This window comes from Betta splendens, chromosome 16 (genome assembly GCF_900634795.4).
Source record: "Betta splendens chromosome 16, fBetSpl5.4, whole genome shotgun sequence".
NCBI lineage: Eukaryota > Metazoa > Chordata > Actinopteri > Anabantiformes > Osphronemidae > Betta > Betta splendens.
In genome coordinates, this window is record NC_040896.2 from 7,960,738 (window position 1) to 7,982,948 (window position 22,211).

Sequence of the window (22,211 nt, forward strand, 5' to 3'; positions counted from 1 at the left end):
CCCAGTGGATCCAATGCTGCTGTGGGATAACTAGCTTATTCAAATGAGTCTCACAGCCACGGAGAAGGAAATTGGAGCCATTTTGATAGAAATTATTAGTGGCCTCAAGGTCTTCAGTCGGACCAAACAAACAGGCAAAGATTTATAACAATCTGAAGCAATATGTCTTCGATTACTCGAGCAGCGTCTGCAGGGTTCTCTGCACTGTGAGGATATCGAAAACTGAGATAAACGGGAGAGATACGGGCAAGAAAACTGTTAACGCCAACACTTTCCCAGAGTCTTAGGGCCTATTAGATTCAAGGTTGTGATGGCAGTTTAAATCCAGGTCACAGAAAGCATCATCGTGGATTCATTCCGCTCTGGACAAAGGTTAGCTTTAAAGGTTATCACCTCTAGTCAGGGTCGGCAGAAAGCGTTTCCAACGCTGCTTCTGCAAACAACACATTTTTTATTTGGCGATGGAATCCTGATATCTCACACGGAGGCTTCCGTTTAGTGCAGAGCTTGCAGAGAGGCTAAATGTGAATCACTGTGGACTGGTGGGGGACATTAGCTCAGTAAAGACCGGTGTACCTTGGATTCCCTCCTCTTTCGGCCCAGGACGGGCCTCTGCAGGAAAACAATCTGTTTGGTGGCGAGACTTCCATCACTAGAAGAAAGAAAAACACTCACTGAAAAGATTGTATTTGTAATGAAACACTCATCGACACAAGCTTTTGGTATTTTGTTATGATGAAAGGATGAAGTCGATGTTGGTGTAACAGGGAGAGGAGTCACGTGTCGCTACAGGATGGGTGAATATGAACCTCTCCTGCTTCTCAGAGCGCCGTCCTCGCCTCCATCCCATGCACATGTCGCACTCATGCGTTCTGAGGAGGATAATCTTTACTCACGCTGGCAGATTAATCACGGCCACACATGCAGATTCACTCCTGTCTCTCACGCTTCCTTCCAAAGCGCGGCGTGCTCTTGATAACCAGCTGCCTGCTCGCGTTTACCTGTCTGCTCTGATCGCGTGTGACAGCCCGGTTTGTGACAGGTTTATTGTTTGCCTCTGCTTTATTCGCTTTGCTTCCCTTTTGCTAGTATTGGATGTGACTTTAGGAGATACATTGTTCTACGTCGCTTTATGACACAAGTTTAGTGCTACGAAGGCTGTGTTGTCTAGAGTTAAGCTGTTCGCTCAACCTTTCATGTAAAGAAAGTTTATGATGCGGCAATAGATCAAAAGTCTGCATCTTAAAAAATCAACTGCAGCTCTGGAAATGTATTATTTATTGTTGTGGAGTAACAACAGGTACCTGCAGTAATTAACACATTTGTCTGAGCCGTCTTGTTTTTCTGTTGTGTGCCAACTTGCTCTGATTCACATTTTCTGTAGTTAATGGCTCAAAATGTAATTATCATCTACATTAATCGAATGCGGCGAACATGGATGCGTGCTCGGAGACAGCTACATGAATTAATGCTGTGTGGAGAGGCCGCCGCGCGCCAGTTAGCATTCATTTCAGACGTTGTGAGATCACTGACACTTATCCGACCCCTCCAGAGGAAGCACCGCCTGCGAAGCACCACGATTTAAGAACAGAGGAGTCAACGCCGCAACAACAAACACGATGAGCACTGTTCACTTGAAATCATCACTATTATTTGAGAGCAAAATGCTTTTGAGACGGGGGGCGAGCTCGTCGTGAGCCGTATCTAGGCCGCCTCTGATTAATTAGCTGCGTTGTGCTGCTGCATTTTGGCATTTTGAAAAAGAGGAGAGAGGCAAAAGGAGGGAGGGTAGAAAGAAATCAAGGATGAAACAGGGAGGTAATTAATCAGCTGTGTTATGAAAAAGCAGCAAACACGACGGGCAGAGGTGGGAACTATCGGTCAGTGCAGCGACGTATGAATGCATCCAACCACGATGCTGCGACTCTGGCTCTCGCGTCCTAATCAGAGGGGAATCCTCCAACGTTTGGGGCTTTTTGTGGAAATTTGGCACCAACACGCGCATAAATGTGGAAGACGCGGCGCTGATTGACCCGACTCCGGCGCTTCCGTCACGCACTTCATTATTGCACATGGAGCAGTTGTTCTCACATTACTTAGACTAGAAAATGCTTTGATATGAATCTCTTTGGAGCTCTGTCTGCAGGAGAGCAATGAATTAGAGTTATCAAAGCAGAGCTGGCGTGAAACCAGAACCCTCTGATTCCTATTCACTGTTTTATGTTCTGCATTCGATGTTTTTATCATTTAAATGCGTTTTTGTGTTTTATTATGAAGGTCTTCGATTTAAATGCCGCTACTATATCTGAGTCTGTACATGTGGAAAGTCTTTATGTTCTGCTCTCTGAACATGCGAGACCTTTGACCATGAGCGGATGCACACTCATAACAGCCGCGAGCGCTGACTCAGCGCAGGCTCAGCCGTTACATTTCTCCGAAGAGATTTTCCACAAACAGTCAGAGCCTTTAAACTTTCACAGGCGCTCGCTGCGAAGCTGAGCCCAAAGAGCCACAGATTCAGGTCAAGCTCTTTCAAAAGCTGCCATGTGCCTCCTTTAACAATAACTTGAACAGATAAAGTGTGACGGGCATCATTTAAGCCTTGTTCCAGTTCCTCAGAGGACTGAGGCAAACGCTGCAGGTAGAAGCTGCTACACATTCATGATATGAGTGTTTTAAGTTGGGGCTAATGAAAATTACTCAGATATATTCAATATCCGCAGTTTGCACATCTTATGGGAACTAAAGCATTGACTCAAACTGGAACTACTGCTTTTCATAACACTTGGTTTCACAGTTTAAGCTGCAGCTGCTGTAATTCCCGCCAATTTCCAACAGAGGTCATGAATGGGCCTTTAATGGTCGCACTCACCTGTTTGTCTTGATCACGGGGGTCGGCAGCACACAGGTGAGTCTCCATCCATATGTAGCTAGAGACTGTAGCAGCGGAACATAATCGGCCTTCACCTGCAAACCCTGTGGAGCAGAGCAGACGCATCAGAGCCCAGAACGAGCCCACACCGAACAAAACCACGTCCTTCAGTCAGAACCGGCGTCTAAATCAAACATACATGTGCTGGAGATAATGGGTTTTACATGAAGCATGAGGTTTGATGAGATATGGTTCTCGACAGCAACGTGCAGAGGAAAGAATACAAATGGAGACACGCATCAGTTGCTACAGAAAATCCCTGGTTACCGCGAGTCAACATGGCAACCGCCGGTACTCATGAGTACAGACGCCTGAGTACTCTGTACTCGCTTTTCAGCTCAGTACGTCCTTGAACAAACAAGCTGCTCATGTGAAACTTATCACTCTGTGCTAAACATTTTAATGGCGTTTGTGCAATTTAATTACCATGAAAATAAGAAGCAGTCACATTAAATCAAGAGACACACAGATGATTCAACGTGAAAGGCACACGTCAAGCGTTGGACACACACACACACACACACACACACACACACACACACACACACACACACACACACACACACACACACACACACACACACACACACACACACACACACACACACACACACACGGGTACGTGTGGTTTCCTGCTGGTGTCGTGTCAGGCTCCTGTTGAAGGTGGAAAACCACAAAGCCTGTCAGTCAGATTGCTTGTTGTGTATCTGTGACACACACACACACACACACACACACACACACACACACACACACACACACACACACACACACACACACACACACACGCATCTCTCAGGCCGTTGCCCTTCTTTGCATAGAGACCAGACCGTTGCTCCCAGAGGAGCCGTACGACGGCTGATATGAGTCAAGCGGGCGTCGAGCTCATGCCGAGCACATGATCGAGAACAGGAACCTCAGATACACCCACCTACACCCACTTACACACACATACACACACATACACATGCATACACACGCATTCACACACGTACACACACAAACTCAAAGCCCAAGAACAGCTAACGCCAAAGCTGCACCAGCCGAAGCCTCACGTGCGACAAGAACCCACCACAGAACCTGAACGGAACTAGTAACAGCAGTAGACTGACCTCGTTGTGCTGATGTGTCTAGAAGGTAAACACTGTGGGTAAAGAAACGAATACACTACGAACAAACAGAGCCGATTGAGCGGATGTCTGGTTGATGGTTTTAAACGCAGGCATAACGTCCACCTGTAACGACCATCGACACGTTCTTTAATGTGAAAAGCAGGTTGACAACGACCTCAGTGTGGTTCCTTCCTATTGTCACCACTTCCTATTCTTAGCCTGTTTTGCCCAAGAGAATCGGGACGTGAGCACATTTCCCAGAAGGAGGAGGATCGATCAGCATGCGGCGCCGGTCGTGGCGTAAACGCGCTCGGCGACGCTTCGTCCTCCGTGCACAGATTCTCCCCGACGCGACGACCAAGCGCACAAACGCACCTAAAACTGCCGCGAATCAAACCCAGGGACATGAAGGCTGGAAAAAAAGCGCCGCTGCAGACCTTATTTACACAGGCATTACTTTCCAGGTTCCTACAGGAAACAGCCCATCTACATTTTTAAGCAGTTTACGTTGGAAGCGCTCCCAGAAACAGGCTCTCTCCTCCACAAAGTAAATTGAGAAATAATGTTTCTCTAATGGCTCGCTCTCCTTTGCAGTAGGTGAGAGTTAAACACACTCCCCAGAGTGTGTGTCTCCTCTCGGGCTCATCATGCAGGGCCACCCGCTGCATCAGCACTCCAGCTCCAACCCGGGAGGCTCAAACACAGCAATCGCTGGCTGGAATCGGAGCGACTCTAAAAAGGGCCGCGCGTGGAGAACGAGGAGCTGCAGCGACTTCCTGTCTCACCTCTGAGAGACACTCACACACAGACAGAGCAACAAGCAAAGGGTCTCAGCTGGTGCGAGCGTCGCCTTCTCCTGCGGAGCCGCATCAGCTGGTTCCAGCTGCAGCTCAGCCTGGAGTTCAGAGTGGACTCTGGCTCAAACTCAACACAAACACAAGTGTTGTGTTCTTCCAGACCCTCCGCTGCCACTGAAGCTGGACCCAACACACACCAGCCCTGAACAAAGCCGTGCTTCTGCAGACTACTGAGGTCAGCTTTGCAGACACGAGCCTGTAATGATGAAGCAAACGCCGGCGAAACGGGGCGTTTGGCTCGTTTGACCCAAAGCGTTGTCACGGCAACAGCAGACGGAGCATCCACCATTCAGACCACGGAGGAAACCTGGTTCGATACAAGTTATGTTATTATGGTGCAGGTGAGATTAAATGACGCAAACTGGGAAAGAGGATGAACCAGTAGCAGGAGTTGTTGCTGTTCATCTCTTGTGACTAAGATGCTTCTGGGACAAATCTGACGTTGGTACAGCAGCAGTTCTAGTTGTTCCACTCAGATAAAAGAGAAGACCACGAGGAGCTCCGGGTCCTGCGGTGTGTGTGTTTACTGCTTTAGTGAATTCACTCGCTGGGTCGCAACTTAAAAAGGCTGACGTGAACCACGGAACCGCACGAACACCTTCAGCCTGGACCTGGACGTCTCCCACGCATGTCACCATCAGTCACCTGTACTAGAACCAGATAGAAACGATGACAGGCCAAAGTGTGCGCTGGTGTCGACTCCACGCGACGCAGAGCCGCTCTCTTTGTTTAGACCTGTAACAGCAGCAGCATCGCACACACAGCGGCTCCTCGTCGTCCTCTGGGCTCATGTCACAGCTCGTTTCTTGGATCTTGTTGCTCCGTATAAACACCTCCACCCTATGAACCAGAAGCTGCTCCTCCATCCTCCAGCTCTCGCGCCATCGTCACGTCGTCTGACACAGTGGCCGCGATCTCACACTTGCAGCGACGGTGCAAATTACTCTCCTTGTATCTAGGTCACCGCTCCTCTCACCTCAGTCGGACGGGACGGAGATAAGATGGACCCACAAAGCACGGGAGATGAGCCGAGCCAGCCACAAAAACAACACTGTGTGTGTGTGTGTGTGTGTGTGTGTGTGTGTGTGTGTGTGTGTGTGTGTGTGTGTGTGTGTGTGTGTGCGTGTGCGTGTGTGTGTTTGTTTACATGTGTGTGTGAGTGTGTATCTGCCTGCCGATGCCATGATGTGGGTCCTTAATCCCATTTTAGTCGTACAGCAGTTACTCAGTAATTCTCAGGCTGTGAAGTGTTGCTGGTTAAAGCGGAGGACGCCAGTAAACGCTGGGAACGAGCGACAGCACCAGTGCAGCCGCTGAGCTCCTTTTGCTGCTTTGGACGCTCGTTGTCTGAACTGCAGCGTTTGTGTCTAGATGGAGACAAAATGAACTTCACAGGTCCTAGACCATATTTATATTCCAACCCTCCACCACCAGTAAACAGACCTTTGTTATTGATGACACAGTTTCTGTCCTGTTTGTGCTTTCACTAGAGTTTCAAGTATAAAAACGACACAAAAACATTAATATTTGATTCTCTTCGTCTGCTGTTTACTGGGATTATAACTTTAGTGTTGAAGCCATTCAGCATCTCCATCTAATCAGCAAATAACAAATGGTCAAACCATTATTTCTCTGCTTTCTCAACATTTTAACAAAAGCCTCGTTCACCTCCCGTGGGACGAGAACTCAGTTTCATGTGTTGTGGATTGGTGATATTTGTGTTATTTCACTGAAATGCCAGTAAATGGGCTCTGGTTTCATTCGTTTTGCTTTTATTAGGGTGGAAGCAAATTCACACGCTGCAAATAAAGCCAGGATTAAAAACAGGATGTGTGAAAACATACTTTTAGGTAGTTTGAGTAAAATGACCTCATAGCACGAGGCTTTTCTCGCAGTATTTCTCTCTGGAGTCTGTAGAAAATCCCCCGGTGATGAATCGGAGGGGTTTCATTTTAATTTCCTTTTAATAGACCTGCTTGCGAAGCTTAAGGAAGCGGGTGCACTGTCAGATCCCACAGCAGTGTTTCCACGCCCACAGATAAGCTAACAAACATTTCCCTTTGCACAATCTTCCACACGCACCTTGAGAATTTAAATGGCTGAATGCTGCCGGGTTGGAGGCTCCACGTACAATAGACGCCTCCTAATGGAGCCAGGGCTGAAGAGGATAATGGAGCGACAGACAGCTTAAGACTGCGATGAAGAGGAGCTGCATCAGACCCATCACAGACATCAGCTGATCAGTCCGTGCTCTAATAGAACACACATCAGCCAGTTCGCTCCTGCCTCACTGTTTGATTTGAGTCTAGAAAGAAGCTCACACCTCTTCGTTGATGCACTTTGTGCCTCTTGACGATTCATTTCTTCTGCAGCGCTTTGTGATGAAAACACAGAGACCGAGCCTGAGGCCTGAAGAAAGCATCTCCTGTCTGTTCACTGCGTGTGTGATCCTCAGTGACAGGGTAGCGGCTTCGCGTACATTACTTCCAGAGAGGTCCAGCATCGATTTCCTCACAGGACACAAAGGATGAAAAGCTTTTCCTAATTGGAGACTCACTCTGTGGCAGAGACACTTGATGGGAAATTAATTTTGAACACTTCCCTGTCATCCATATAATGATGAATAATAAAGAATATAGCAGCCTCACGTTGGCTGTTACTTATTTTTCTCCAGCTCGTGTTCTGGTGTCATTCAGTAGAATCAGCTTTCTTACTGTTTAATCCTTAGTTTGACAGTTTGACGTTTATTATTTCTTTATTATTATTTTTTGCTTTGATGTGAGGGTTTTGTTTATTGTTTGTCATGAAAACTCCTGGGTTTAAAGCATCCGCAGCTAATAAAAAATGAGCTGCATCACATCTGACCTGAATGAAGGCAGCTCGGCCCGTCTACAGTGGTAGCGTATTATTGTACGTCACTGTAAAGGTCTGATCTGTGTGGACCGATTGGACAAATGACGTAACTGTACATGGTGAAGCTTCGATGACCTTTCACCTCAGTGGATCAGTCACGATCCTGGTTTCTGAACAAGCAGCTTTAAAATGCTGGGCGCTCACTGCGTCTCCTCGCCTCCAGGTTCATTCATTGTGCAGCAGCTTCTTGGCTGAATGCAGAGATCATCCATCTAACTGTAACTGGTGCAGACAACGCTATAAACCGTGTGCAAACAATGCCACGCAGCACAAATACTATACTTTATATTCACAAGAAGTTGACTTTCTTTACAACTTATTTACTCAGTCTGTTTCCAACTCACTGTCACTATTTTACAAATACACAACCTCCAGCTCCTCCAAGCTCCACTCAGGTTTTCAATGGGTTTAACATCTTTGACCTGTCTTTAAATTGACCTGTCAGGTTGATGAGGCCGGTTGGGTTTTTATAGCAGCCCTGAACGGACATAGAGCACATCATCACAGACCAGCGTCTCATGTACTGATGCAACTGCTGCATCACTGCAGCTCATCACAGCCTCACAGACAGCACTGCAGTTAGCACATCATCGTAACTCATTCCTAAAGAGAACAATTAAAGCCCCTTCTTTCCCTCACTGATGAACAGACGCCGTCCCTGAGATGATGCATTTGCACTTAATGACAAAACGATGCAGGCCCTTAGTGAAGCAGCTTGTTTGCCTCCTCTTCATCTCTGAGCGTCACACATCCCACCACATGTCTGACGTCTGCATTACAGAGAAGAGGCTGTATATAAAAAATCAATGCTCAGCCTTATTTGTCATAGTAATTATCCAGCACTGAAACATTAATGAGCTGCATATCAATCTGAGGTGCTTATCACAGCGAAGGGGGAGGATGCGAGGCCCCGATCTCCCTTTGTGCGAACGCTCGTCGTCGCTCAGACTTGACGTGATGCAGGTCGCTGGAGTGGAACAGGTTTTGATAAAGTCCCAGTGGAGGCCTGATCGGATCTCCTGGAACCTGGGCCACTGGTGTGGCGCTGTTCTGTGGACGTTATGGAAAAAATCCATTAAGCTGTAACTGTATTAGCGCTGGTCTCAGAGGAGGGAGGCTGTGCTGCCGCCGCCACATGGCTGCAGGAGCCCTTTTATTGGCCACTTACGTGGCCATCAGCAGCGGCCTGACAGGCGCGGAGTCGCACGCGGGCGCGGACACAGGCCTACGTTCACACATGGACGGCACAAAAAGCCCAAATTCAATTACTGAGATAGCATCAGCAAACATAAAGACACACAGGGTGAAGTCGCCCACGCTCACATAGAGGATATATGCACATATGGCGTGTGTGGATGCACTAACTCATACGTGGACGGACTCCAGACAGAAATCAATTTCTAACTTGGAACTCGTCCTGAGGAGAGACGCTAATCGGAGGGCAGATAAGGGCTTGTCGGCTCCTGATAAGACGAGTGACCACAACACATGCCCCATAAATTGAGATTAGCCAGATTTGCCCTTGGAGTCGTTGGGAGGAACCGGCTGCAGACAGTGGACACGGTCTGAGTGACAGGGACTCAGCGCAGGAACACGAGGAAACGAGGCTGAGCCGTGTTCGGGTTTGGATGTTTGAAGCAAACGCTGACGTGATGAGCAACAGGAGGCTGCACTTCCACTGCGACAGAGAGAAAAGCCTCTGCACTCACGTCGATGACGGTCCACTGCTCCACCACGATGGCGTCGTACATGGGGGGCGCCCCGTCCTCCCCCTCACCCGCCTCCTGGAAGATGAAGACGCTCTCCACCGACTTCGACAGCGAATCTGCAGAGAAGCATGAAACCCACCCTGAGTAAAAGCGTATTTACTGAACGGAGCGTGTCTGTCTTGTCTCGCGCTCCTTCAGGTGCCGCCGGCTACAGGAAATGGAAAGATATGTCTGCGCCACATTCACAAGCAGCCTTTTATTACACAGCCAGTGGTGTGGGCCATTTGTCGGCGCGTGTGCATTTATATATTATGCAGTGAGACCGTGTAGAAGCAAAGGAGCAGGTATTTCCCCTTCTGGGACTTTTACAGAAGACGAAGAGACGTTATGTGCAACATTAGTGGGTTTCAGCTCCCAGCGCCGCGCCGGTTTCCTGCTCAACAGCTAAACGGGCTAATTACAAGTGGAAAAGCAGTAGCTGATGGGACTTAAGAGCAGACGTACGCTGGGTCCTCAGGAACCGGACGGGACCCAACGGGCCTTAAAGAGACGGACGGACTCCAGCGACGGCAGCAGTAACTGTAGCTGCTGATTTAATGAAGTCAGTCTGTGCGGCATTAAGGCCTAAATCCTGCTGCTAAGCCTGCATAATTCACCCTAAAAAGACTTGAATTAAGAGAGTCACATAAAGACACTGACGCTGATGCTTCAGGCCAGCGCTGACATTGTTTGCTGCTGACCAAATAGGTTTCCTAAGCCCTCGGCCGCTGCAGGCGAACCGCCGCGCGATTGGAATGCCAGACAAAGGCTCCGCGGCCCCCGGGAGCCGGACCCGCTCCTCCCAGCGCCGCCTGTCATGCGTTTGACGCACACGCACGCACGCACAGACACGGACACACACACACGCACACATGGACATGGACACACGCACGCACACGCACGCACACGCACGCACACACTGACACAGACACACACGCACGCACACATGGACATGGACACACGCACGCACACGCACGCACACACTGACACAGACACGCACGCACGCACGCACGCACGCACGCACGCACGCACGCACGCACGCACACACACACACACACACACACACACACACACACACACACACACGCACACACACACTGCTTGCCCCTCGGTCCGGTCTGAGTGCTTTCTCATTACTCCCGCTGCATTTACACACTAATACAGTTTGCTGGGGCTCAGGCAATACGAGACACTCCACATTTCATTACTGGGCCCTAATAATAGTGGGATGAGAGGTGGCTGGAGAGATCATGGCGACGGAGCCAGAAAGAGAAGCGAGTCAGAGCAGACAGGATGGAAGGAAGCCTGTTTCATTCTCTCCCTGAAACCCATTTAGGCGCACGCTCCATTGAAGACTGTGACGTCCGGCGGCTCCAAACGCAGCCCTTCTCGCTGCTCTCCCCCACCCCTCCCCTTCCTCCTCGCCTCCCGCTCCGTCGCCCCCTTCCTCCCCATGTCCAGCGCTCCTGCACCTCATTCGTCAGACCACCTCGCTTGTTGTATAATTGGAAAAAGCTTTCCCAGCAGATGTCGTGGGCCGAGGCTCGGCGTTGGTTCTGAGCCGGCGCCGCGGGATCAGGTGAGAGCGGCGCTGATAACACAGGAACCCAACAGAGGAGGGGGAGGAGGGGGAGTCGCTGGCCGGGGGGGTGGAGTCCATCAGGGAAACGCACGCCTGCACATTCTGCTGCCTGAGCCGAGCCGAGCCGAGCCGAGCTGGGCCCACTGGGCCCGCTGACGATAAGGTGTTCACACAAACAGCGCTGAGAGTTCTTCATCTGCTGTGACTCACGGCGACAGATGCAAATACAGTCATAGTGAAAACAGGCAGTGACAGCGTTCGGGCCGAACGGTGCAGCAGGAAACGAAGGGGAGTCAGAGAGCGGCAGCTGAAAGCAGAACCCGAGGAACCGAAACACGCCGAGGGGCCAAGACGGAACCACGCTCCGGTTTCACAGTGGGGAACTTTTGTGCAGCTGGAACCTTTACTTCCGTTCACTTTCAGGAGTGCGGTTCATTCATTTATTCATTTAACTATTTACTGCCCACGTGGACAAACAGAGCTCATGAGCAGCTGCCGGCCACCAGAACCGGGCCCGGCCCGGGTCGTGTTTGGTGGCATGATTCGCGCCTCGGGTGCCGCCTCAAAGAGCTGCAGACCGGCTGCTCACAGCTTATCTATATTTCAAACGGGTTGAGTGGGTTTCCAGACGGTGGGACTGGGATGAGGACTGGCTGCGACTGGTCCCAGTGGACCCAGTTTGCTGCTGGCAGGTTGGCACCTGTGGGTTACTGGGCAGAATTCAGCTGGTGCTGACGGAACAAAGGGCGCTGAACAAATACACCCGCTGCCGTTTGTGTATTTGCTCTGTAACTGCAGCTGGTGCTGGAGCTAATGGTGCTTCAACACGGTCACCTGATCGGGCCACAGGTTCCACTGAAGGTTCCACCTGCCTCGAACCTCACTGAACGCGTAAAACTCCATAGAAACAGATGCTCACAGGTCTGAACATGCACTGAGATCTCAGGCTTCTAATTCTGCCTTGGTCTCAGAGAGACGCTCGTTTCCTTCCATGAATTTCTTTGCACATAAAACAACAACAACAACAACAGCCCATTGGAATTTCATATGGCCTCAGACTCCCTGTCTCTCTCTCCCGTGTCTTCTCCATTGGGTTCACCCAAATTTAGCAGCCAGTGAGGCTGACTGTCATGCATATGAATAGCTCAGTGTTTCACAAGTGGGCTACAAATCCTCATTGTGGCTCTGCAAATAGCTCCAGCTACAGGAGTAACAAAGGCAACGTCCCAGTCAACATCATTACAGGCAGGTTTTAGTCAACAAACCCACCGGGAGCGAGAACTGTATGTGTTTGTTGTTTCAAATGGGTCTGTTTGTGCGACTCAGGTGTGTACGTGTACGCGGCCGACACACTGTATATTCAAGCCTTTATGTGTTTGCAGGACTTCCACCACAGTGTATGAATCTTTAATGTGACTCTTATGAAAGTGGAGGCCGCTGCAGTTTGGGATCTGTAAATTCAATATCGCTTTAATATCTGACCCCGTGGCTCTGACGAGGTCTGCACTTACTGCTGCCACACACGCACACACGCACACACACGCACACACACGCACACACACACACACACACACACACACACACACACACACACACACACACACACACACACACACACACACACACACACACACACGCTGTGCATACGATGCCCCCTAATGTTTCCACATCCAGCTTCACCATGGAAACCTGTGCTTAGCAGGAGCATGGGGACACAGCAAGTGTGTGTGTGTGTGTGTGTGTGTGTGTGTGTGTGTGTGTGTGTGTGTGTGTGTGTGTGTGTGTGTGTGTGTGTGTGTGTGTGTGTGTGTGTCTGCATCTCTCTGGACTGAGCCAAGCAGACATTCTGCCTGAGACAATGGGAAGGTAGCACTGTGTTACGACTGCAGACGCAGTCATGAATGAGTTCGAGCCAAAGAAGGATAATGTAGGAACACGAAAGCCATCGAGTCAAAACAATAACAACAATAAGTTAATGTTTAAATCTGAAAACATACTGGAGGTTCATTGCAGAGTGTAAAAGCAGCTAAATCACTTTCTTATTAACCTTCATGTTACAGGTGCAGGCGAGGAGAGAAGATTTAAATGCAACAGCTCAGGACGATGAAGTGCTTTTAATGAATATATACTGATGCTTCTGTGTGAGAGCCGTTGAATTCATTATGTATTGTGTTGCTACTTGGAGCTGTGTGGATAATTAATTTCAATCAATTACTGATTTATGGTCTATGCGTAACAATAGGTTAGATTATAAATGGCTGTTGATGGAGGTTTTAATTTGAGTCCTAACCACTGAATCAAGGCAGACAGGTGGATTTTGTGTTAGAGACGGATGGAAAATGAAGACCATGAGGCCACGTCATCCTCTTCCAATCGTTTCTTTTACCGTACTTATGTCTTGAATTTAAGGTTTGTCCAATCGATCACTCACAATCATAAATGTCAACCTCAGAAGCTCCAGAGAAAAGGTCAGGAGATTATCAAAGTTATGAGGCATCCGTGTGCCGGCGTCTGCAGCGATCTGTCAAACCGACGTGATGAAACCAGGCAAAAACATTTGCAGTGCAGAAATGTAGGAGTGCGAAAATGATGCAAAAGAAGCAGCGAACGCGAGGCTCAGTCATCGGACGGCGCTGGAACAAGCGAGGAAGCGGCTCGTCTGAACCGAACAACAAGGCCGTCAGCAGCAGCTCCGCCCGCTCTGTCACACGCGTCCTTCACCGCTGTGTCGCCGTCACACGCGTTCTTGATGTTCGATGCTGGAGACGGTCTCATCACGAATTCAGAAACTCCGTTCAAAGACGCAGCTAAACGCGGAGGCGACGGGAGCGGAGCGCGAGCGTGAAGCCCTGAGCTGTCGGCTGTTTGATGTAATTAGCTTCTAACAGCGAGCGCCGCCTGCTTTGATGTCGCCCCTCAGCCGCTCTCACGAGACCAAGACCCACAAAGTGCAGCATTCACCTCCGTAAAGTTGTGTGTTTTGCGAAGCGCTGTCGCTTTGGCTGAGCTGATTTCAGTCCCGTGAGTCGGCGCGGGGCGTCGTCCTGCAGCCGCGCGGCCTCCTGTGCTACACGGCCATTGCACTGCTGAACACACGCACATCTGAGCAGTACATGAAAAATGCAGGACGCGTTAGAGGACTTTAATAGGCAGAAAAAAATGGAATCATAATAATACACTTCATTGCTTCATTCTCGCCACATAAAATATGCAAGGAGGCACTAATTTGTTATCAGGTTAATTATCTGTGTTTCAGAGTTGCTGAGGCGTTCACTTTCCCAGATTAATGAATTATGACTCTTATTTACTGTGCTCGGCTTATTTCTCCAGTGTCAGAGCCGCCGGGGTCTGATGGAAGAGGAAAACCCGAACATGAAATAGTTTAAAGGAGGAAGCGAAACGCCAGGTTCCAGTTGATGCAGTGTTTGGACTGTGGGACATATTGGACCTGCGACTGGGAGTGACTGTGTTCTGCTCACCGTTGCCGGTGCCCAGGTAGAAGTAGCCGTCAACCAGGGAGGCTCCGTTGTTGAAGTGCTGCGTCATGTGATCCAGCCAGTTGGCCTCCACGCCTTTGACCCCCTCGTCACAGTTTTGGACCCGAAGCGGCACCTTGACCGTGTAGTACTTGACTTGGCCCTGTCGGACCGGCGGGTGGTTGTAGAACGCCAGCAGTTCAGCGCCTGCGGAGACACGTGCAGATGTGAAGCGCTGCTGCAGACGCAAACGGCTGCTGCTGCAGACGCTGCTGCAGACGCTGCTGCAGACGCTGCTGCAGACGCTGCTGCAGACGCTGCTGCAGACGCTGCTGCAGACGCTGCTGCAGACGCTGCTGCAGACGTGAAGCGCTGCTGCAGACTGACCACGCTCCACAGTGTGAGCGGACTCTGTGAAGGGGCATTCCTTCATTCCACTCACGTCAGCTGCCAGCAGTTATAAAAAGGCTCCAGTTAACGGCTGGATGAGAGACATCGGTCTCAGCTTGAAGGATATTGGAGCTGTTACAGCGCAATCAACTACCTGCAGCAGTAGGTTTCACAGTGATGGACCATAAAACCACAAATGATGGACTTCTGAATTTCACAGAACTTATTTTTCTGTACTTTCCAACATTAGCCACAGATCCACTCTATGAACAAGTGATAATATCCAAGTGAAGTACATTCAGGTCCTCTGAAATAAGCAACAGGGGGCATTACGCCAGAGCGTTAACAAGCTTCCTGGGCCAAGACGAGTTGGCTACAGTCACTGACAATGTTAAAGAAACTGTTTAATAAGACTGTCAAAAATAACTGAACAGAGCAGTGAGGTGGGATTGAATCAGACTGAACACGTGCACCTAATAAAGTGGTCGAATCAATTACGAAGCTGTTCTGATTTAAGGCACATTTTTCTTAATTTCTGCACACGTTTCATCCTTTTCTATTCAATTGTTCCAGTCCACGTCCATGAGTGGGGGACACATTTGTATGCAAGACACTTGTTCATCATTATCATATTAGGAACAAACATTCCACCTGGCAGCTGCAAAGAAAGACAAGAAATGAAAAAGTAACACAAGATGAGATTTGTGTTGCCCCGAGCTGGACTCATAAATATGCTGGAAATCTTTTCCAAGGATGCTGCCGCTCGTCTTCCTGTTGGTTCTGTTCAAACAACAAACGTGAAGTGAATCAAAAGCAACGGGATCATAGCCGCGTTACAAGTCATCGTCATTCGGCGGTGGTTTTCAAAAGTGATGCAACTTAAAGGGACGATGTCATCGCAGCCAAGTTGGATCAAAGCATATAAGTCAAAGCTGATGAATCTCATGAAGCAGCATCGACGTTTCTCCACAGCGTCCACCTCTACTTCCTCATGTACAAGACTGAAGAAGGGGGAGTTTTATTTGTTGTGATTTGTTCTGCTTAGCTTCAAAAAGCAAAGCAAGTGCTGAACGTGAGATGTGAGCGGGGTTCGAATCGGGCAAAAAGGCACAAAAAGGCAAATCGCATCACGCCTGCTAACATTTTCTTTTCCTTTACAATGCAAATGTCGAACTGTCATTCCCCAAGTGAACCAGATGGATGAGCAGAATGTGAGCCACCCACGCACACACACACACACACACACACACACACACACACACACACACACACGCCCACACGCCCACACACACACACACACACACACACACACACACACACACACACACACACACACACACACACACACACACACACACACATATGTACACACACACACACACACACACACACACACACACACACGCACGCACACACACACACATATGTACACACACACGCACGCACACACACGCACGCACACACGCACGCACACACGCACGCACACACGCACGCACACACAGCTTGGCGTGGTCGGTCGAGGGGGAGGGAGGGGAGGGAGGGGAGGGAGACCATGGCTCCGTCTCCACGGTTCCTCTGTCCGTCCACCGTCCGAGGGAATGACTCATTTAGAACCGTCCCTCGTCTGGCTCGTTTGACTCAAGTGACAGCTGGCCACAAATTCCCCAGATCTCGTTGTGTGTCGCTCTTGAGAAAAGTCAAGACTCACCTCCTCTCATCCCGTGTTACAACCAGGACAATATGGCACACGCGTGTTCGCGCCTGTGAGCGATCACATCAGCTGCTCAGGAAAAAGAGCGCTTGAAAAATAGCTTCTCGCGCGATAACGGATTTAGAAACGCAGCCAATCTGCAGTTTACAGTAACCAACGCGTAATGAAATCAGTAACAACATTAAAGTGTCTGAAACGCAGATGATTCCATTTGGGCCTTTTTTATGGACCCTGGTCACACGAGTCATTTATAAGCGTTTGACACACAATAAGCGCCACCAGCAGCACTTCCATTTCTTCTGCAATATGAGCTGTTTCTGTGGGTTTAGATTTCATTAGAGCCTAATTACGCTGCTATTATAGCAGCAAGGCGGGCGTAATTCAGACGCAGGCGTTGGTAGCTCATTTTCCAACCGTTGTTTGCTTGGAGAGACTTTCAGGGTCTGGAACATCGTTTCAGTGGAGCTCGGTTCAGGAGAGGAGCCACGGAGGTGCAGCAGAGACGGACACAGACGCCGGCCTGACGATGGAGTAACAGCTCCACCACTCCCATCATTTACATTGTTTTGACTAATGCGCCCTCAGAATTTAATTAGGCAAAATTCATATATCACACACGTCGTCTAACTCAGGGAGCGTGAGCGATGTAACGTATGAGCTATGGGTCCGGCGGCGGCTTGTGATTGGCCGGCTGCCACGGTGCAATGCATTACCTTTGCGCGAGCTGCAATTTCCAATTAAATGTCAGAACATGATCCGCGCTGACATTTGGGTTCCTGGCCGTTCTGCAGACTAAGCGCTTTTAAGTGGAAGGGGAGGCAGCGATGGAGGCCCGGCCTCTAATCCATTCCTGGACCACAGCAGCTCCAGAGTGTGGACGGCAGGTCTCACTGCGACCTGGGCCCCAATCCTGAGTCCAGTCTTTATCTATCGACCACGTTTTTACACACGTTATAATGGCAGACAGACACTGAAGGCTCTGAACCTACAAACATTACATGAATTCATTACATTAGCAGGCAGCAGAACAGAGCAGCTAGAAAACGGACACTGGGGGCATTTAACAGCTTATTCAGCCACAGTCCAGATGTTCTGACCCGACATCACGGCATCATTTCAACGCTCAGAGACTTAACGCTGCTCTTCCACTTCCACGCACCTGATTAGACTCTTTACTTGATTGCAAACCTGTTGTTGGTGGTTTAAAGCTCTGAACGTTAAGCCTGCACCATAATCACAATTTCCATCAAAGCATCTTAGCATCAGAAACAGAGACAGTCTCGCTGTACGGCTGCTCTTTTTTAGGATCAGATTTATTTATTATATATTTGCTGCAAACATTCTCTTCTTTTTATTAGAGGGACTTTTCTCTCTCCGCTGTCTCCTGGCGCTGCTCAGTGGGGTTTGTTGGGTTTATTCTAGAACTCTACTTACACTGCATGATGGCTTTTACTAGGAATTTGTGGTTTGGTGAATTGTCTTTTCCAGGAAACGCAGCATCTCTGAGATGCAGAGCCGTCATTGCTAGAAGGTGACCTGCACAGTGTGGAGCCCAGCATTCACCAACGCTGTCCTGGGTCCATGCTCCTAAACTCAACCCGAGGTGACGCTGAACTCTGATAATCTGAAGCGAACTTTGAGGCTTTATCCCGTCATGCTTGTACAGCTGTCACAACCACGCAGCAGCGCTTTTCCACCAAAATCCCTCCCTGACGAACCAGCGGAGCGCTCGAGTCCTCAAACTTACGGGCTCAGTTTCCATCCAGAGCTCGGTGTTCCTCCATCAACCGTAATCCGCAGACTTCCACCCGCTCTGCTGCCAACGCCGGCACGGTGTTCACCTCCAGATCTGAGGCTCAGCGCGGACAAGGCGGCGGCAGCCAAGGCGCTTGGCCTCCTCGGCAGACTGGGCGTCGGTAGAGAGGGACACGGGGCCTGGCAGCCGCCCCACCGCCCAGCTGGCCACACAGGGGGGGCCAAGACGGGGGCTGAGAGGGAGCCGCCAAGCCAGGGGAGGTGGAGGACGAGGCAGTGGGGGATTAACTTGCTGCAAAACGCGCTGCAGGGAGGCCCAGATGGACCGGTGGGCTGTGGTGGGCCGCCGCGCCAAGTGTGTGGTATACGTAAGGACACGAGCAAACAAAACCACCCAGTGTGTGCACATTAATTATGCAGCACCGAGAAAGAGATGCTTTAAAACCAATCACTTTGCACGCAGATGCACCCACATTAACACTCCCACTGGGACGCGCGTCTGAGGCACAGTTTGCATGTTGCACTCACACATATCAGGAATAGGCTGGAGGCGGGGGAGGAGGGGGGGCGGGCGTCTCCGTGTTCATCCAAAATGCTCAGACGAAGCCGAGCGCTAATTTCAACAGCGCTCCCGCACAAACGGGGGCCGTCATGAATAATAAAGGTGCAGCCACGTATGGCTCTCCGGGAAAATGAGACATGAAATATGCAGCCTCCGAAAAAAAAAAAAAAAACCTGACAAAACTGTTGTGGCGAATTTCACAGACTCTCCGCTTCATCAGCTAAGTGCGACTGCGGATTTGTATGCGGCAGAGCCATAAGACGATTCCCTGTGAAACGGATAGAGAGGATTATATCCCGAGGCGGCACATTGTTGTGTAACATTGAGGCAATAGCAGGAAATGACACCTCTACAGCTGCCAAGTGTTTCACGAGAGATGTATGAAGTCCACAAACGCAGGGCGTCGGGAGGTGAACGGGGTCAGTGGAGGTGGAGGTGGAGGCGACGCGCGGCCTCCTGCGGCTGCTCTGGGACCAGCACACGCCCTCGCTGGGCTCCGTCCACGTCTACAGAGCTCCAACGCGCCATCGACCGCTGCACAACTTATAGCTATTCACTGATTGGAGGTTTGACCTTTAATTACCTTCATTATCATTCCCATTAGAGCGTTGGGAGCTCTTTGTGGAGGAGCCGGGTTCACGTTGCACCAGCAGGTCTGGAGTCGTTTGAACTTAGTGTTGTCAGGACTTACAAAGCGACAAACTGACCTTTAATTGCGACAAACCCACTGGGCCAATTAGTGCAATTTTCCTCATTGGCTTTGCTGCAGCGCTAATGTTCTTGCTGGTAAACACATTATTTTTGATGGTAATGGTGGCGACCACTCACCAGCTCCTCTCCGCACGCGGTACCTCTGCCTCTCCTTGGTCTCTCGGCCTTTGTTGTTGTTGTGGCAGGGCGAGTCCGCCTCCGTCAGCTCCCTGCTGTGCTCCACGTCTGCCTCTGATGCTGGAGAAGCCGCGGGCGACGCCTTGTCCTGGCTGCTCTCCACGCCAGCGGAGCGGCTCCAAATGTTCCCAGTGTTCCCAGTGGGACTCCTCTCCCCGCCCGGTGCTCCGTCCTCGGCCCGGCAGGGGGTCTCCTCCCTCCCCTCCTCCGCCGTTTGGACCCGGGCTCCGGGTTCGGCGCTGTTGACGGGGCTGGAGGGGTTGGAGGGGCTGCAGCTGCCCAACGAGCCGAACACGGAGCTGGGACTGGAGTGCAGGGACAGGGAGGGGGTGTCCGGCGCTCCGATCCGGGTGCACGGGGCCCCGTACGGCTCCTGGACGAAGCCCACAAACATCACACCCTGGTCTGCAGCGTCCTGAATCTGCTGTAGTGAGACAGAAACAAAGAAAAAAAGGTAAAGGCCCTGAATCCTCATTGATTTGTTTTGAGTTAAAATCACCTGTTGACACGACAGCAGTGGATGAAACGGTTTCAATGACGATGACATTTTCAGAGCAAATATGCAAAATGTGATCCACTTCCAGGTTTGCTGCTTTTATTGATTAAATCAAATGTCTCTGGGGTTTCGGGTTGTTGCTTGTACTGAATAAACAATGTGAAGAAGTTGAAACATTTTACAACTGAACATGAGGAAGTGGTCACAGAGTATTCCAAAAAATAAATGAATCTATGAAGCTAAACGTAGTTTATCCAAAAACATAATTCCTCAAGAGACCTCAACTTTTTATTCTCGCTTTCAGAATAGGTATCAGGTCAGTTTTCATAACGTCCTCACATCTGTTGTTTTTCTTATTCTCTCTCTGGACCAGACGTCCAAATCCTGCCCTCCACTTTCTCTGTGTCAACTGACGTCTTATGTCAACAGTGGGTGAGATTGAAATGCTAACTGTCAGAGAAAGCTAATGAAGCCATTCTGCTTCTGCTGCCTCAAGCAGCGGCGGCGCCGTCACTCTGTCTGAGGACACAATCCAATGAATCCGTAGGTTACTCACTATGAAATTAAAGTGGAAAACAGCCGCATTCTTTCCAGAAGTATTGGTTAATATCAGTGAACGCTGTCTGGCTGTTTCCACATATTCCTCATAAAAGAAAGCAACTGTTGTTTGTCATTTAATGGTAATGGAGGCAGTGAGAGAGAGAGAAATAAATGACTGACTGGCTAATGTTGGTGCAGTTGATAGCACACAATGGATTCCAGCAGTCGGTTTTCACTGCCATTATCATTATTAATAGACTTCTATTAAATCACTTGTTTGATGTCTTGCTATCAGCCCAGCATCATCACAGCCACCACATTTATAGGTGGAGCAGTGAAGGACTTTGAGCGCTCGCTACGAAATCTAGCTTTGAAGTTTTGATGTTCCGCCGTCTAAACTGGAGGCGTTTTCTGCTTGTCTCACCTCGTGGTGAGTGTAAATTTCAGGGTTTTAAGCCAAGATGAATAGACTATAAAAAAGCTGCTTGTTCATGCACCGTATATTTCAACATAATCTCTTGTCAGAGCAGCTTTGGAAACCTCCAACCATGAAACACTAGATTTATGGAAAGAGTTTCCAACCAACCACCAACATTTAGATGAATGCTAAGATCGTCTCGATAAGAAAACACCGCTCTGAGTCACTTCCTGATAAAAAAACAGCACACGCATCCTCCACGAGAGGAAGCTTCTGATAGTTGGAGCTCATTTATAGTGTTCATACGAATGTATAATTACTGGGAACATGTGTTTACAATTCATAAATGTGTATGGACTATTAATACATTTAACAGACACTGCTGCTCACACTGTTTGCATTGTTTGTTTGGTCATAGTTTATTACACAGTCCAAGCTTTTATTGCAGGCTAACATTTAAAGGATTAACCAACATTGGAAGCTGCTGTTTATTTCAGCCACTGGGTAACTTTGGGTTCAGTGTTTTTCTCTAAACTGGGGATCAGATACTAGTGTTAAAGCCTCTAGCTCCTATTTACTGTAACGCGGACAGTGCCAAATGTATAGTCTATGGAAAAAATCTATTTCAAGTTGTTGTTTAGACACTTTTAGTCTAGACACTGTATTGATAAAGCAAAAATGTCAAGCTCACGGCCTTTTAAAAGCTATTGATTAGGAACCGTCTTGTGGGTAACTTAGATATGTGAACAAAGCATCATGTAATCAATCCAGTGACTGTTGAGCAATGGAGCCACGCAGCTGTGATGCACAACACCACTATTTATTTCCATT

The 22,211-nt window shown here is 49.3% G+C and overlaps 1 protein-coding gene across 2 annotated transcripts in view; it reads right to left on the reverse strand.

Moving 5' to 3' along the window:
* LOC114843679 (raftlin-like) overlaps positions 1–22,211 on the reverse strand; it is a 115,628-nt gene that overhangs the window by 4,473 nt on the left and 88,944 nt on the right. The window contains exons 7-11 of one of the 2 annotated variants that reach the window (XM_055503442.1): positions 19,867–20,347; positions 14,624–14,827; positions 9,524–9,639; positions 2,873–2,976; positions 577–652 (exon numbers count right to left, since the gene is read on the reverse strand). In XM_055503442.1, the coding sequence (XP_055359417.1) occupies positions 577–652; positions 2,873–2,976; positions 9,524–9,639; positions 14,624–14,827; positions 19,867–20,347 (981 nt within the window). Of the gene's footprint in view, positions 1–576; positions 653–2,872; positions 2,977–9,523; positions 9,640–14,623; positions 14,828–19,866; positions 20,351–22,211 lie in introns of both variants that reach the window. The other variant, XM_055503441.1, reaches the window with a different exon arrangement.